The sequence below is a fragment of the Erinaceus europaeus genome, chromosome 22 (genome assembly GCF_950295315.1).
Source record: "Erinaceus europaeus chromosome 22, mEriEur2.1, whole genome shotgun sequence".
Classification (NCBI taxonomy): Eukaryota; Metazoa; Chordata; class Mammalia; order Eulipotyphla; family Erinaceidae; genus Erinaceus; species Erinaceus europaeus.
The window spans coordinates 628,206-643,880 of record NC_080183.1 but is presented as its reverse complement, the minus strand read 5'-3'; the positions used below and the strand labels follow the sequence as shown (position 1 = coordinate 643,880).

At 49.2% G+C, this 15,675-nt stretch overlaps 1 protein-coding gene across 2 annotated transcripts in view; it reads left to right on the top strand.

The window, feature by feature from the left end:
- BTBD7 (BTB domain containing 7) overlaps positions 1-15,165 on the top strand; it is a 54,552-nt gene extending 39,387 nt beyond the window's left edge. For both annotated transcript variants that reach the window (XM_060180980.1, XM_060180979.1), the window contains 5 exons: positions 4,096-4,285; positions 5,916-6,094; positions 8,248-8,700; positions 10,249-13,034; positions 13,091-15,165. In XM_060180980.1, the coding sequence (XP_060036963.1) occupies positions 4,096-4,285; positions 5,916-6,094; positions 8,248-8,700; positions 10,249-11,028 (1,602 nt within the window). In that variant the 3' untranslated portion in view covers positions 11,029-13,034; positions 13,091-15,165. The remainder of the gene's footprint in view (positions 1-4,095; positions 4,286-5,915; positions 6,095-8,247; positions 8,701-10,248; positions 13,035-13,090) is intronic.
- The last annotated feature ends 510 nt before the right edge of the window (positions 15,166-15,675 follow it).

Here is a 15,675-nt window from a genome sequence, read left to right as displayed (position 1 = left end):
AGCGGTAGCACAGTGGGTTAAGTACAGGTGGTGTAAAGCGCAAGGACCAACATAAGAATCCCAGTTTGAGCCCCTGGCTCCCCACTTGCAGGGGAGTCGCTTCACAGGTGGTGAAGCAGGTCTGCAAGTGTCTTATCTTCCTCTGCCCCTGTCTGTCTTCCCCTCCCCTCTCCATTTCTCTCTGTCCTATCCAACAACAATGACATCAATAACAACAATAATAAAAAAACAAGGGAATAAATAAATATTAGAAAAAAAGATAGGAAATATTCTGAAAGAAGACTACACACATTTTGTCTTTTCTATCTTTATTTATTTATTGAATAGAGACAGTCAGAAATTGAGAGAGAAAGTAGGGTTAGAGAGAGTGAGAGGCAGAGAGACACCTGCAGCACTGCTCCACCACTTGTGAAGCTTCCCCCCTGCAGGTGAGGACTGAGGGGCTTGAACCTGGCTCCTTGTGCATTGTAACATGTGTGCTCAACCAGGTGTGCCACCACCTGGCCCCACGTTTTGTCTTTTTAATAAAGATTTACCCGTGTGTGTGTGTGTGTGTGTGTGTGTGTGTGTGTGTGTGTGTGTGTGTGTGAGAAAGAGAGAGAGAGAGAACCTAAACATCACAATGACATTGATAATGGCAGAGATCCAACTGGTGTCCTCATGCTTGGAAAGTCATACATTCTGCCTTCTTTGTAAATGAAAATGCTGTTGTTGTGTAATGTATCTCTAGAAGTATTTCTGAGTGTTGGAAATTGTGACTCTAAAATCCATGCAAATACCAAGAAAAAAGTCCAGGCTTGTTAAATACCTGACCCCGCCTTGCAGCAGCTCTTGAGGGAAACATGCGCATGTGGAAATGAGACACAAATCTGTTACACATGTTTTGCTACCAGGACTTTGTCTGGGGCGGGTAGAACTCACCTGCTACCATGCACGAGCTCCTGGGTCTGAGCCCTAGAGCCACCGGGGAGCACCTTGCTTTCTCCTTCTCCTGTGCTGGTTCTCTCCCTGTCTGTGCCTGTCTGTCTGTCTGTCTGTCTGTCTGTCTGTCTGTCTGTCTGGAAAAGAAACAATAAAGAGAATGTCCCAGGGGCAAAGCCTTAGTGCCCAGAGCGAGCAAACAAAAGCTCCATTTAGATTTTCGGACAGTGTTTGGAGGAACTTGAAATCGTAAAAGTCAGTGGTCACCTCTAAACGTGATGAGATAAACCTGTTCGCAGAATTGTGTGTTTGGGTATGGAGTCCCCTTTAATTACTTTCTCATTTTTAATTGTCAGAATATTTAGTCTAAGATGTATAAAAGGACTAGTGAGAAGTTTACTTTATTGACTAGACTGATTGTCTCTTATGAAATAGTGGAAAATTGAGCTGACACTTAAATATTTTATTTCACTTCCCCAGAGTCCTACACCACTCTGGAAAGATAGAAATTGCCGGGTGGGGGTAGATAGCATGATGGTTATGTAAAGAGACTCTCACGCCTGAGGCTCTGAGATCTCAGGTTTAATCCCTGCCCCACCATTCACCATAAACCAGAACTGAGCAGTGCTCTGGTAAAAAACAAACACAAAGGAAGAAAAGAAACAGGCTGGGGGTATGGACCAACCTGTCAACACCCATGTCCAGCAGAGAATCCATCACAGAAGCCAGAACTCCCACCTTGTGGTTTTCGTTTGTTTGTTTTTAACCAGAGCCCTGCTCAGCTCTGACTTACGGTGGTATAGGGGATTGAACCTGGGACTTTGGAGCCTCAGGCACGAGAGTCTCTTCAAATAACCATTGTGCTGTCAGCCCTGCCCATCCTTCCACCTGCACCTCATAAAAATCTTTGGTCCATATTCCCAGAGGGATAAAGAATAGAGAAACTTCCAGTGGAAGGGATGGAATACGGCACTCTTGTGGGGGAAATTGTACCCCTTATCCCCAAATCTTGTCAATCATTATCAAATCACTAATAAAATAAAAATAAATATCTACTGATTGATTTTGGATAGAGAAAGAGAAATTAAGGGGGAGGGGATAAAGGAAGAGAGAGAGAAAGACCCACCCACCTACCTGCACATGGGGCTGCGGCTTAAACCTGGTCCCTTGCACACTGTAATGTGCACAGTCTACCAGGTACACCACCTACCCAGCCTAGCTGTTTTAACTAGTTAGGGAAAGGCAGAATGGTTGGATTTCCCAAGTAAGCTGAATGCTTAAAATCATTCAAGTGACTGAGGCTTTACAAAGGTCAAAACTGGGGGCTGCGGGAGTCGGGTGGTAGCGCAGTGGGTGAGGCGCATGTGGCGCGAAGCGCTAGGACCAGCTTAAGGATCCCGGTTCAAGCCCCCTGCAGGGCTATCCAACAATGATGACAACAATAATAACTACAATAATCAAACAATAAGGACAACAAAAGGGAATATAAAATATAAATAAATAAATATTAAAAAAAAACTGGGGGCCAGACGGTAGCACATTGGGTTAAGTGCACATGGTGCAAAGCGCAAGGACCAGTATAAGGATCCCGGTTCAGGCCCCGGCTTTCCACCCGCAGGAGGGTCGCTTCACAAACAGTGAAGCAGGTCTTTAGGTGTCTGTCTTTCTCTCCCCCTCTCTGTCTTCCCCTCCTCTCTCCATTTCTGTCTGTCCTATCGAACAGTGACAGCAATAACAAAAATAATAACAACAACGATAAACAATAAGGACAACAAAAGGGGAAAAAATGGCCTCCAGGAGCAGCGGCTTCGTAGTGTAGGCACCGAGCCCCAGTGATGACCCTGGAGACCAAAAAAAAAAAGGGTCAAAACTGGTGGCAGCAGTGCTGTGATAATCTTGACCTGTCCCCACCTCCTCCCGTCCTGTCTCAAAATGGGACAGTCCTGAACCGTGCACGTTGTCCTTCTGGCGTGCTCTTGTGTGCACATGGATTACCACTGAGTGCTGGTAACTTCACCCCGCACATTAGAAATGTTTATAGACTTTGTCAGCTTGCTCGGCACTGCAGCTTATTGAGATAGATTTGGCTGCACCTCATTTAACCGCTGGATTTATTTGTGGTTATGTTATTTGTTAAGGAGCTACAATATCTAGTTTGTGTCTATACACTCTTTATAATAACATTGTGTATTATGTTTTTGAGCAATTCCATATCCCTCCTTCAGATTTCACACACTTCAGTTAAAACCAAACTTCCCAAAAAATGATCGTTTCTTTTCAAAAATGTTCCACAAAAAATTTTTTTACATTTATTTTTTAATATTTATTTATTTATCTCCAGGATTATCACTGGGGCTCGGTGCCTGCACTACAAATCCACTGCTCCTCGTGGCTATTTTTCCCTTTTGTTGTCCTTGTTGTTTATCATTGTTGTCATTGTTGTCATCGTTGTTAGATAGGACAGAGAGAAATGGAGAGAGGAGGGGAAGACAATGAGGAGGAGAGAAAGACAGACACCTGTAGACCTGTTTCACCGCCTGTGAAGTGACCTCCCTTCACCTCCGCCAGGTGGGGAGCCGGAGGCTTGAACCAGGATCCTTATACCGGTCCTTGCGCTTTGCGCCATATGTGCTTTATCCGCTGTGCTACCTAATTTAAAATTTATTTTTGAAAATATTTTATTGAGTATTTTAATGAGAGGAGTACAGATGGAGAAAGGGGGTGGGGAGGTCGAGAGAGAGAGAGGCATGCTCTCTCAGCCCTGCTCAGCTCAGGCTGATGGTGGTGCTATGGACTGAACCTGGGACCTCAGAGCTTCAGGCAGGAAAGTCTTTTGGAGAACTACTGTGCTGTCTCCCCAGCTCCCACAAAAAAATTGTTTAACACTTACAGAGGCCCAGGAGGTGGCAGGGTGATAAAGCTGTGAGCTCTCCAGCATGAGTCTGAAGTGGGATACCTGGCAGTGCATGTGCCAGAGGGGCGCTCTGATTCTCTCCTGTTCAACACGTAGCAAATGAAACGGGTGACGGCACTTTCTCCTTTTGCTGCTAATCTGAAATGTTAGACTCTAGAAAGAGAAGGTGGATTCCTTTTATATGGAGAGGGGAATTTCTCCATTTGAGATTTCACAGGTGAAGGGCTGGCTGGTTGTACTGAGACGGATTGTTATTCTAGTCGGTGCTTGACGAGATGATGGTGGAACAGACGGATCTGGTGCGCTTACGAATGGTCAGGATGTCTAACGTGCCAGACACACTCTACATGGTCGGCGACGCCGTGCCACAGTGCTGTCACGTGATCAGCCACCAGCAGCTCAGCAGTAGCCAGTCCAGCCCTCCTTCAGTCGTAGCCAATGAGATCCCAGGTAAGACATCTCTGTTCTGACGAGTATCTTGTCATCTTTGTACGCCTCAAATATGCGTATTCTCTCCACACTCCAGTAACTGTCACATGCCGTCCTTCTCAGTATGTACCTGCTCCTGTGGTCTGGGTGGTGGCACACACCGTTCTCCTGAGAGAGTACATGCTCCTGTATAGCAGCACATAGACTTGAGTGATGTCTGCTTCTCCTCTCTCTGTTCTCCTGTCTCTTAAATAATCATAAAATAAAATCTTAGAACAAAAAGGAGTATGTACTTATGCTTAGATTCTAACAAGTGTAAACTGTCCCCCAGCCTCTGCCTCTTGAGACTTAGGGCTGGTTGGCTCACTGTCGCCAGGCCTGTCTCCTGCATTCCAGGGTGTTCTGCAGCACCCTGACCTAGACTCTACATGGCAACAGCAGATGCACGTGCACAGCTCTTGCTAAAGCCTTTTGAAGACGTTTTTCATGTTTCTAGACATTGTCCAATGTGCCCAGCAGAACGGTCACCTCCTGTTGAGATCACTGGCTAAATAAATTTAAACTTTGTTTATTTTCATAGAGACAGAGAGAAGTTGAAAGGCGATGGAGGTAGAGAGGGAAAGAGACAAGACTCCTGCAGTCCTGCTTCACCACTGCTGATGCTTCCCCCTGCATGTGGGACCAGGGTCTTGAACCTGGGTCCTTATGAATGGTAATACATGCTCTTAACCAGGTGTGCACCACCCAGCCCTACACCTACGCTTGGAGTTTACGTGTATTCCCCTGAAGGTTTAGTCTCCCAAAATCCCTTCTATAGATTTTATTCTAATGCATGTCTTACCCCTTGAAGAAATCAGCTCTAGGTATGAGCGTAGCTGTCATAGAAACTCCTGAGCACTTTACTGAAAGATCCTGGTGTCAGATTGTACAGTTATCTGAAGGCAGAAATGGACGGCTCCTGCTCGTCGCCACTGCAAGATTGATCGTGATGTCTGATCGTAAATGTCTGTTCCAGTTAAGGATAAATACCTTTCTCATTGGATACATACACTTTATTCCAAGGCTAAAGTCTAATTAATCTCGCATATATATCAGATTAACAGTACAAGGATGGGAGTCAGGTGGTAGCACAGCGGGTTAAGCACAGCTGGCGCAAAGTGCAAGGACCTGCGGAAGGATCCTGGTTCAAGCCCTGGCTCCCCACCTGCAGGGGAGTCGCTCCACAGGCAGTGAAGCAGGTCTGCAGGGGTCTATCTTTCTCTCCCTGTCTCTGTCTTCCCCTCCTCTCTCCATTTCTCTCTGTCCTATCCAACAGTGACGACAACAATAGTAACTACAACAATAAAAAGAAACAACAAGGGCAACAAAAGGGAATAAATAAGTATTAAAAAATTAAAAACAGTACAAGAAAAAAATCTATAGCTGATTTGTGCATATTTTTATAACTTTCAAATTAGCATGATTCTTATCAGGATGACTTAATACATTTGAATAGTGACAAAGTTTAATCTTAGGACTGAATCTCAAAAGCTTAGAAGCATCATAGCGTGGGGAAGAAGTAAGACCAGGATGCAAAGCAGGCGGGTCTGCCCTGTGCTTGGTGGTGTGGTGTGTGCAGCTCTAGAGCTTGGCCTACTGTTTGTTCCTGCAGTCCCTCGTCTCCTCGTCATGAAAGATATGGTCAGGCGTCTGCAGGAACTCCGGCACACAGGGCAGGTGCAGAGAGCCTATGCGCTGAACTGCGGGGAAGGTGCCACCGTCAGCTATGAGATTCAGATCCGAGTGCTCAGAGAGTTTGGCCTAGCGGATGCTGCTGCAGAGCTTTTACAGGTATGAAACAGGAGCCTGGGCCACATCCCATGGCCTTCAGTGTGCGTCTTCTCATGTTCTCTGCTGGCTCTGATGTCTTAGGCAACCTGAAGGGGACCCTATGAGAGGCGGTGTGGTAGAATGGGCAGAGCACAGCTGGGTTCTGGCTGGGTTTGGATCCTGGCTGTGCTGCTCACTGATCCAGCTGGATCCTGGCAGTGCTGCTCATCGATGACATGGGCTAAGGCGGCCTGGAGGCTGTAATGTGAGCAGTGCCTACCAGCAGTTCTCTGTGTAGCTAAAGAGATGCAACAGAAACAAGGCGGTCTGCCCTCGCTCTTCTTCCCTGATGTGGCCACAGATATCAGGCCTTCTGCTCTCCTTACACCTCTTTCAGATGCCTCTCTCTTTCTTCTCTCCTACTTCTTAGACATGTTTGTGTGAATTCAAACCGTATGCACATTAGGATCTAGGGATGGGTCTTCCTCTTCTGCCTCCTCCACTTCCTCCTCCTCTTAGCTAGTGGGAAAGAACTCATTCTTGGTAATGATTAAATACAGAATCAGTAACAGGGCAGCCTGGGAGGTAGCACAGTGGATAAAGCATTGAACTTGAAAGCATGAGGCCCTGTGTTTGACCCCCAACATTGCATGTGGCAGAGTGATGCTCTGGTTCTGTCTCTCCTGTTCTGCTCTCATAAATAAATAAATGAGTAAATATTTTTCATCAAAAACCAAGTCAGCGAGATAGCTGGCCTGGGAGGGTGCCTGCCGTGCCATGATATGACCCAGGGACTCCAGCATCAGGGGAGCCTCAAAGTGGCGTTTTGTCTGGCTGAGTGACTGAATTATTTCTTGCTAGTGATGCCAAGCCATCTAAACCTGCGTGCTGTGCCGTGCTGTGCTTTTCTTGGGCTGTTTGCAGATTTTTCTTTTTAACCGCCGGTCTTACTCCTGCGGGATGTATGTAGTCTCTTCCTCTCCCCCCCCCCCCAGTCTCTGTTTTAGATAGAGGATCAGAGACAGATCTAGAGAGAATTAGCACCACAGTACGCTTCTGCTGCTGGTGAAGCTTCCGTGTGCAGGGCCAGGAGCTTGACCCCGTGTCCTTGCACAGAGTGAGATGTGCGCCTTAGCAATATGCAGGCTCCTGGTGTTCAGTCTTGGCTCTGCTTTTCTACCTAGATTACTGTCTCAGACGGTGTTCTGCTTTATAGCCCATACATGTCCACATAGAATGTTTATGAAGACACAGATAAACCCAGTATCTAGCAGGTAGTCAGCCACTAGCGCATGTAAGCAGAAAGGACCGGTATTGGCAGTTTAGTTCAGATTGAGAGTGTACAGGTGTTGGGTCAGCTTTAGGAATAGTCTCACTTAAATGCTTTTTAATTGTTTTTAACTTTTTTATTTTGTTTGCTAAGACAGTAAAATAGAGGAGGGAAGGGGTGGAGAAGGGGAGAGAAATGAGCCACCGGCAGCCCTGCTGCACTGCTGATAAAGTTCCCCTGCAGGTGGGACCTGGAGCTGGAAGCCAGGTCTGGTGCTGGTCACACACGCACTTAAGCGGCTGTCCCGCTGCCTTTGCTTTGCTGCCTGCTGGTGATGTTATGTTCTAACAAAGATATGTTCAAGTTGGGCTTCTTTCCTGCTTGCCCCATCATCACGGCATCTCTGTGGGAGACCGCTGGCCTGCTAGCTGGAGTGTCAGCCACTCCGACCTGTGTGCTATCATGAAAGAGGTTTTTCCTCTGGCTTCTGACCTAGGAAAATGTCTGACTCCTTCTACCCTTACTGACTGTGACTGTCTTCAAGACTCTTACTCTAGGTTACACTTTTCTTTTTTTCTTTTTTTAATTTTCCCTTTTGTTGCCCATAGTTTTTTATTGTTGTTGTTATTGATGTCATCATTGTTGGATAGGACAGAGAGAAATCGAGAGAGATGGGGAAGACAAGAGAGAGAGAAAGACAGACACCTGCAGACCTGCTTCACCATCTGTGAAGCGACTCCCCTGCAGGTGAGGAGCCGGGAGCTCAGAACGGGATCCTTAAGCCGGTCCTTGTGCTTTGCACCATGTGCGCTTAACCCGTTGCGCCACTGCCCGAATCCTGGTTTCACATTTCTACTTCAGATGTCCGCTGATAAATAACCGAACTTTTTTTTTTTTTCTTTAGAATCCTCACAAGTTCTTTCCTGATGAGCGTTTTGGGGATGAGAGTCCGCTCTTGACAATGAGACAGTCTGGGAGATGTCGCGTCAACAGTACCCCCGCTACAGAAACCATGTTTACAGATCTGGACTCTTTTGTGGCCTTCCATCCGCCCTTGCCCCCTCCACCACCTCCATACCACCCTCCAGCGACACCAGTCCACAACCAACTCAAAGCAGGCTGGAAACCCAGACCGCCCAGTCTGCAGCATCCTTCCCGATCGTTTTCTTACCCCTGTAACAATTCGCTGTTTCACTCCAGAACAGCTCCGAATGCTGGCCCCCCTCCCGTCTACCTGCCAGGTGTCAGAGTGGCAGCACCTGATCGTACCAGCACCACAGGGCTGGGGAGGCAGACGGTAGCGGCTGCGGCTGCCATGGCCGCTGCCTCGGCAGCAATGGTGCCTGAGAAACAAGTGGTAAGTCAGCACTTAGCACCGACCCCAAGCACAACACTTGTGGACTCTTAGACGCAGCTCCTGTGGGCCCCGGGGTCCTACTGAGCCTCAGCAGTGTGCAGAAGTGCAGGTGACAGGCTGGATGTGTGAGGAGACTGGCTGGTGCGGGTGAGGGAGGAAGGGCAGAGAGGAGAGGCTTGTGTCCCAGTGGTCATGTGCCTCCCATGCTTCTCTGTGTTTGCAGGGCATTAGCAGAGGCGCCGAGTAGGCCAGAGAGTGGTGAGAGCAGCTCTGCGGCGTCTAGTGTGTCTCAGCCGCTCTGTAGAATGGGTCGTCCTGCCGCACGTGTGCCGGGGCGGACATGGGAGTTACGCACGGCTGAGCGCGCCGTCAGGAGCAGGGCAGAAAGCCAGTCCTCGGCTGTTTGGCAGGCCCAGCCACTGGAGCCCTCCTTCGACTGGGGTGGCAGTAGCCAGTGCTAGTAACTAGCTGACGGAGGGGCTCTGTGCGCTCCGCCAACTCCAAGAGGTCCTTTGTTCACTCTTTGTCCTGCAGGAGGGATGGGTCTCTGATTTGCAGACTAACGTCCTTTTTTTTTTTTTTTTTAGTTTTCTTTTTCTTTTTTTTTAAATTTTTTAAATTTATTTCTTTATTGGGAAATTAATGTTTCACATTCAACAGTAAATACAATAGTTTGTACATGCATAACATTCCCCACTAACGTCCATTTTTAAGTCTTCCCTTTCTCTTACACATCTCAGTAGCATTGTAGAGAGAGATACAGAAATCAGCATTAGGTCAGGACATCGTCATCAAAGCTTGGTGTCTGGGATCTGCACAGTAATGTGCCTTGAGTCCAGCAGTGACTCCACCACACCTCCCCACACCTTTTCCTGCTCCCTCTCCAAACCCTCCCAGAACCGACGGAGCAGCAACAGCCTTTAGCCTTTACCGAGTGTCTGATAAGCCACGTTCCATCTCATCCCTCAGCTCTACAGTTTGAAAAAGTAATGACTGAAGGTGCCAGGCGGTGGTGTACCTCGTTGAGTGCACACTTACAGTGAACAAGGACCTGGGTTCAGGTCCCTAGTCCCCACCTGTGGGGGGAAACTCTACTTCTCTCTCCCTATCTCCCCTACCCCTCTCAGTTTCTTTGTCCTATCCAAGAAATAAATTGGAAAAAGCTTCCACAACTTTAGAGTTCAAACAAAGCTCCTTTTAAAGTTAATTCACTCGTATGCTTATTTAGTCTAAACCGTACTAATGAGCTTAATGTCCAGCAGAGAGGGAGGCTCAAATAAGTCCTGCTCAGTGGGATACCACATGGTGACTTAGATAGTGGCTTCGAAGAGAGATGAGTGCCATTCCCTCTGTGCAAGTTACAGCTGTGAGGAAGAGGTCGGAGACAGGCCTCACATAGTAACTCCCGCTGCCTCAGCTGGGGCTGGAAGGGCTTTCTCTAGGTCGCGACCGCTCCCCTAGTGAGCGCTGAGACACAGGGCAGCGGCCGCCCTTCTGCGGAGAGAAGCCTGTGGCGTTCCTTTGCTAACCCTGCTGCTTCTGTTCCAGTGTGCCCCGCCTGTGCTCAACGACCTGATGCCAGATATCGCCATGGGCATGTCCACACTGTCACTCAAGGACAGGAGGCTTCCAGAACTTGCAGCAGACACAGGGATGAGCCAGTCCGTGTCCGAGGTAGGACCGGGGCCACCCCCGCATCTGCCGTGCCTCACACAGAGGCACACACACACTTCCCGAAAGAAGGGGACCCTAGAGCAGAAGTCAGAGCGGGAGTACCCAGATTTCTATGACTTCTCGAATGCTGCTTGCAGACCTCCCACCCCGCCCCCCTCGCACGGGGGCTGCTTTGGTCCCGATCTGTACAGCCACAGTAAGGCCTCACCCAGTGGCTTGAAGCCCACTTGTCTCCCCAGCCAGACCTCCCCTAAAAAGCTGGAAGACGCCCGAAGAGAATGTCCGCTGTCCCCCGACGGGCCTCCACACAGACTGAAGAGCGAGCCCATCCGCCTGGATGTGGTGGAGCGGCCTCCGCCACGGCCAGACTGTGCTCTGGCGGCTCCAGAAAACCCAGGCAGTGGGCCAGCCCTCAGCCAGGGCCGGACAGCAGTGGAGACCGACCTGACCTTTGGGCTGGGCCCTCACAGACCGTCACATTCTGCGTGCGGCTCTGCCACCTCAGAAGAGAGGTCCGGCAGGAGGCTGCCGGACAGTGAGTCCTCGGGCCCTGGAGCTCAGCGGAGCGCGGATTTGCAGAGGGAGGATGCTGTGAGCAGGGGACGGAGGTCCCCCAGCAAGCCGGACTTCCTCTACAGAAAGTCTGCCCTGTGAGAGCAGCCCGTTGACGGTGCCTGGACAGGACCCTTAGCGTGCAAGCCCACCCGAGACCAGTTTGTCCACGCCAGCTGATGACGAGCTTCCCTTCACTTCCGTGTGTGTGCGCGCGTGTTGTCAGTGTCAGTGTCAGACTTGGTGTGCCGAGAGGGTCATGCGACAGCTGCATACTTGGTGTCGGGACTGGTGTGGGGAAGCACCTTAACAGCAGGGCTGGCACTTTGTTCCTCTCTTTACAAATGATGTTTTTCGGGGTTTTTTTTTTTTTTTTTTTTTGCACTTGTACATTTCTTTTGTCTGTATTGATTTTGTATCAGTATGTTAAGCCTTATTGCCACATTTTAAAGGACTGTATTTTCATACTTTTTTGCATTTTACCTTTCACCTACCAATTTCCATGTGCATTGAATTGCACACGAAGATGTATTTTCTTATGAAATAGTTCTGTGTTTATTTTTAATTATAGAAATTCCAAAGAACAGCACGTCAAAATGCTCTTCTCTTTTCAGTAATTGTTTTAGTTCAGAAATCTTCCTGCTCAGTCTCCATCAATCTAATGACTTAATTTCACCCCCCCCCCTTTTTTTTTAATAGTCTGGGGAGCGTGTCTTCATTCCTCCAGCAGAATTTCAGTCAGACCCAGAAATTCTCCGGTTAAGCTAAAGATCAGGAAGGAGAAAGCCCTTCTATGCCCAGTCTAGAACAATCACTTTATTCACAGTGTAGATGCTGTCAGCATCGCTAAGAGTTCAGGGAGAGTGAACTAGAGTTCATAGTAAGGCTCTAAAGAGAGGGAGTTCTTGGGGCCCGACAGCGGTAAAAATCTTGACAGTGGCTTGAAGGGTCGCACAAACAGGTTTTCTGGTTCTGAGCGTCAGCTCCCAGCTGATGGGGGAAGGACTGCTCCCCGCCTTCGGTGTGTTGCTGTCTGTGAGGAAAACAAAAACAAAAGGGCTCTGTCTTATGGATGTCATGTGGTGTTTGTAAGCATAGGTTTTATTTTCAGTGTGTTTTTAAGTATGTCTGAACCCTGGTGTCCTATCAAAGTTTGTTGGACAACACATAATGCTTTCTCACCAAAAAAAAGAAAGAAAGAAAGAAAAGCTTATTTTTTGTCCCCACCGAAACACTACGCGTCCTACTTGAACTCTGCTGGGGATGCTGGTGTGGGATTTTCTGAACCACTGAGCACATGGGCCCGTTAAGGTCCTTTCCCTGGGAAGGGCAATGTGTGAGCTGAGGACTGTTGTTCGTTACTCTCCGGTGTAAATATGTTCGACTTTGAGGTTTCAGTCACGTAGCCGTTACGTGGACACTCACTCAGCGTTTTTACACACACACAAAGCCGTAGCACTTAGAAGCAAAGAGACTTTCGGTGTCTGGCATCTCTTTTCCTTGTCTGTGTACATGCAAAACTATGTAACTATGCAGGGCTAGGGAGCCTTTACAAGCTACCATAGAAACGAATCACATGCACTTGTCAGTGACTAGGTTTCTGTTGGGTGTCGACAGCTCTGATTTTCCCGAAACTAGTTTCTTTTACTGTCTTTTCCTACTTTTACCCTGTGGATATACACTCAGGAATAATCTGACATTTTGAAACGTCCAAACAGTAGAGATATTGTCAAAGACGGGGGCGAGTCAGCTTCTCTGTCCACGCCACCAAACTGCTGCCACTCGCTCTCTGCCTGGCCGGTCCCTGCCGCCTGTGCATCCGGCCCACCCCGCCGTCACCGGCAACCTGAGCGCCAGTCACCGTGAATGCACTGAGTCAGCCCCACGTCTCTGAGGCTCCCCCTTGAGAAAAGGCGTAAAAGCATAGGACTCTTCTCGCTTTTAGGAGGTCTGACTTTTTATGATAGATGATGGTGTCTTTTGAAGCCGGTCAGAGTCTGTCCCTACAGAATCAAGAGTTAAGTCCATTGTGCTCCTTTGTGTGTGCTGACATGAGGTATTCTGATACGCTTCAGGTTTCCGCCCTGGGGACATACGCAGCCAAGCAAGTGCACGACTGCCTGGCCCCTTCTGCCCTGCCCTGGAGCCAGGCTCTGTGCACCAGTACTGCAAATCATAATGGAACGGGGCAGATTGGTTGGGCTGGGGGTGTAGCTAGAACTGTCTTGCCTCTGCAGGGTTAAGCCAGAGCTTTTGACGCCACACAGTCACTTCTGAAAATCTATTAAATGTCCTTTCATATCCTTGAGATCGAATTGTAAAAGCAAGTGACCTCTGTTTAGAGTACAGTTTATCGAGTTTATTTTTGATGATGTAGTGAGTGGTTTGCCTGCCTGAGCTTTGCTCTTCATCTGGGGACTGGGGGCCGGGGACCTGCAGAAAGAAAGTCTGTCAGCTGTGGCTTGTGTTGAGGCTAGTTGACAGTGGACTCTGCTGTATCTTGTGAAATGCGGCTAACAAGGGAGAGAGTAGCTGTGTGCCTCTGACCTCTGGCCTCTGACCCCATCTGCTGAGTCTCTCAGTACTTGCTCAGCATCACAGCCCATCAGTGCTGACCTGAGGTCAGTGTGAAGCCTGAGTACGACTGTCTCAGAGGAAAAGGCCTGCATGAGGCACAGACCACAGCACGGGGCATCTTACTCGGTGCAGAAATGTGCGAGAATTATCTCGGACCCACCACCAGGGCCTCCGCCCCGCAGTGTCCAGGCTGCAGGGTTCCATCCCAGAGCAGGGCAGGGCAGGGCAGGGCAGGGCAGGGCAGGGCAGAGACACAGAGAATTCTTCGAGATTCCTGGGTTACGCTTCTGTCTCAGTTTTGTGATCTTTGTGGATTTGGTTCAGGGGCAGCAGTGACTTCTAAGGGGGAAAAATAGCATCAAAAGCAAATATTATTCCTAAAAATGGTGAGCTTCCCTTCTTTTTTTCCTCCCATGTCCCGTGACTTCAGCCTTCCAGGCTTTTGGTGCCCAGCCAGATTGTACGTTTTTTAGTGAGTCCTTTCTTTAGATGTTTTGGAGAGTGCTCTGGGACACTGCTCTTGTTTCCCAGTTGTGTTCCTTCACAGGGCTTTCTTTGGACTTGTCGGGGTTCTAGCTGCAGGCAGAGTCGCTCCTTGAGTTGAGGTGCCATGCAGAGAACACCCACAGGGGCCAGGGGCCAGGGGTCAGGGGCCGGCAGTGTGTGTGACAGCCAGCGGCAGGGCTCAGGCTGCCTCCACCTGCCATTTCTCAGCACTGCGTGGCAGACGCGACCTCTGCCTGAAGCTTCGTCCAAGTGTTTCAGGAAACGCTCATAAGATCACTGGCTGCGGCCGGCCACCGTAAGGAAATGTGTGTTACTTAGTTTCCAAGATGTCTAGTCGACTTTCCACTCTGTGCTTAGCATCCCAGTGGCGGGTGCCGCTCCTGGTAATGCAGAGCTTCTCCTTGTCTGTCTGCTCAGCAGTCTGCTTTGACCCCACTGACAGCGACTGTGCCCTTCTCCACTGGCGCTGTCGTGTGGGCCATGGGCTTGTTCTCCCCCCCTCTGGCAAGCCTTCCGCTCTCCGAGTATGTGGTTTCCACAGGAAGATCACTTGCAGGTTACCTTTGGTGTCTGTGTGTCTGTCTGTCTGTGTGGGTTCTGTGGACGAGGTGAGACGGGCTCCTGGCGCTTGGCCGTGCCCCCGCTCGCGCCTGTGTCTGGCTCCGTGGCAGGTGGCATGGTGCCCTGCTGAAGAGGGTGTGGTTGACAGAAAGCTCCCTGGACCACGTGCCGTTCCTTCCACCTCTGTGCTTCAGAGAGGCGGGCAGTCTCCCCGACTGCGTTTCCCGAGGTTGTGAGGTTGTGCTGTTACCGTATCAAGTCAAGTGCCTTCGACGCTAAAGGCTCAGAAATTTTCTTAAACCGATTTCATGTCCTATGCAAGCGTTTTCTACAACCTGCATAACCAGTACTTTGTAAACTTGTTTACGCTTCAAACTGTTCATAGTGTTTTTTAAAGAAATATATAGTATTTTTATTTAGGTACCTCCAAACTTGAATCGTCTGTGTGAAGCATTGTAAAGCGATGTGTTTGTCTTTTGAGTATCATTACACTTGTATACAGGTTTCCACTGGTTCTATTTTTCTACTGTTACGATAAGCATGTATCGCCGACTCTCCGTCCAGTCGGCATTTCCAATAAATGGCTTGTCCAGACCTGCGAGTGGTGCGCTGTGACTGCACGCCACAGCCCGAAGCCCTGGGCCACAGAGGGACATCCGCTTCTTCAGAGACCGCTTCTTTTTATTCATTAATTGTGGGGCTTTCTTGGAAATTCTGATTTCTCGTCTGAGTCGTTATTTTCCATTATTTGGGGAGGGGGGACTTCTTACAAATCTGCACCCAGCCCGCAGCTCTTGCCACTGTCACTTGGCAGGCAGCCAGGCCAGCGAGAGCAAAGGGTGGCGGCCCAGAAGGGACGGGCACTGGATGCCGGTGGTGGCAGGAGGTGCATTTGTTTATTCAGCAAACAGCTGCTCCCTGCAGGGGCCTAGTCAACAACACCCTCCATGGGCCTTCGGGGTAGCTCGCCCAGAGTGCGTGGCCCGGGTTCAAGCCCCAGCATCACAAGTCACAGGGCAGTGCCACTCACTCCCAGAGCTGCCCACACCGTCTCCCTTTTGGTCTTGTTGTATCTGAAATTTTAAAAGGTGCCTCAGTAGTGGG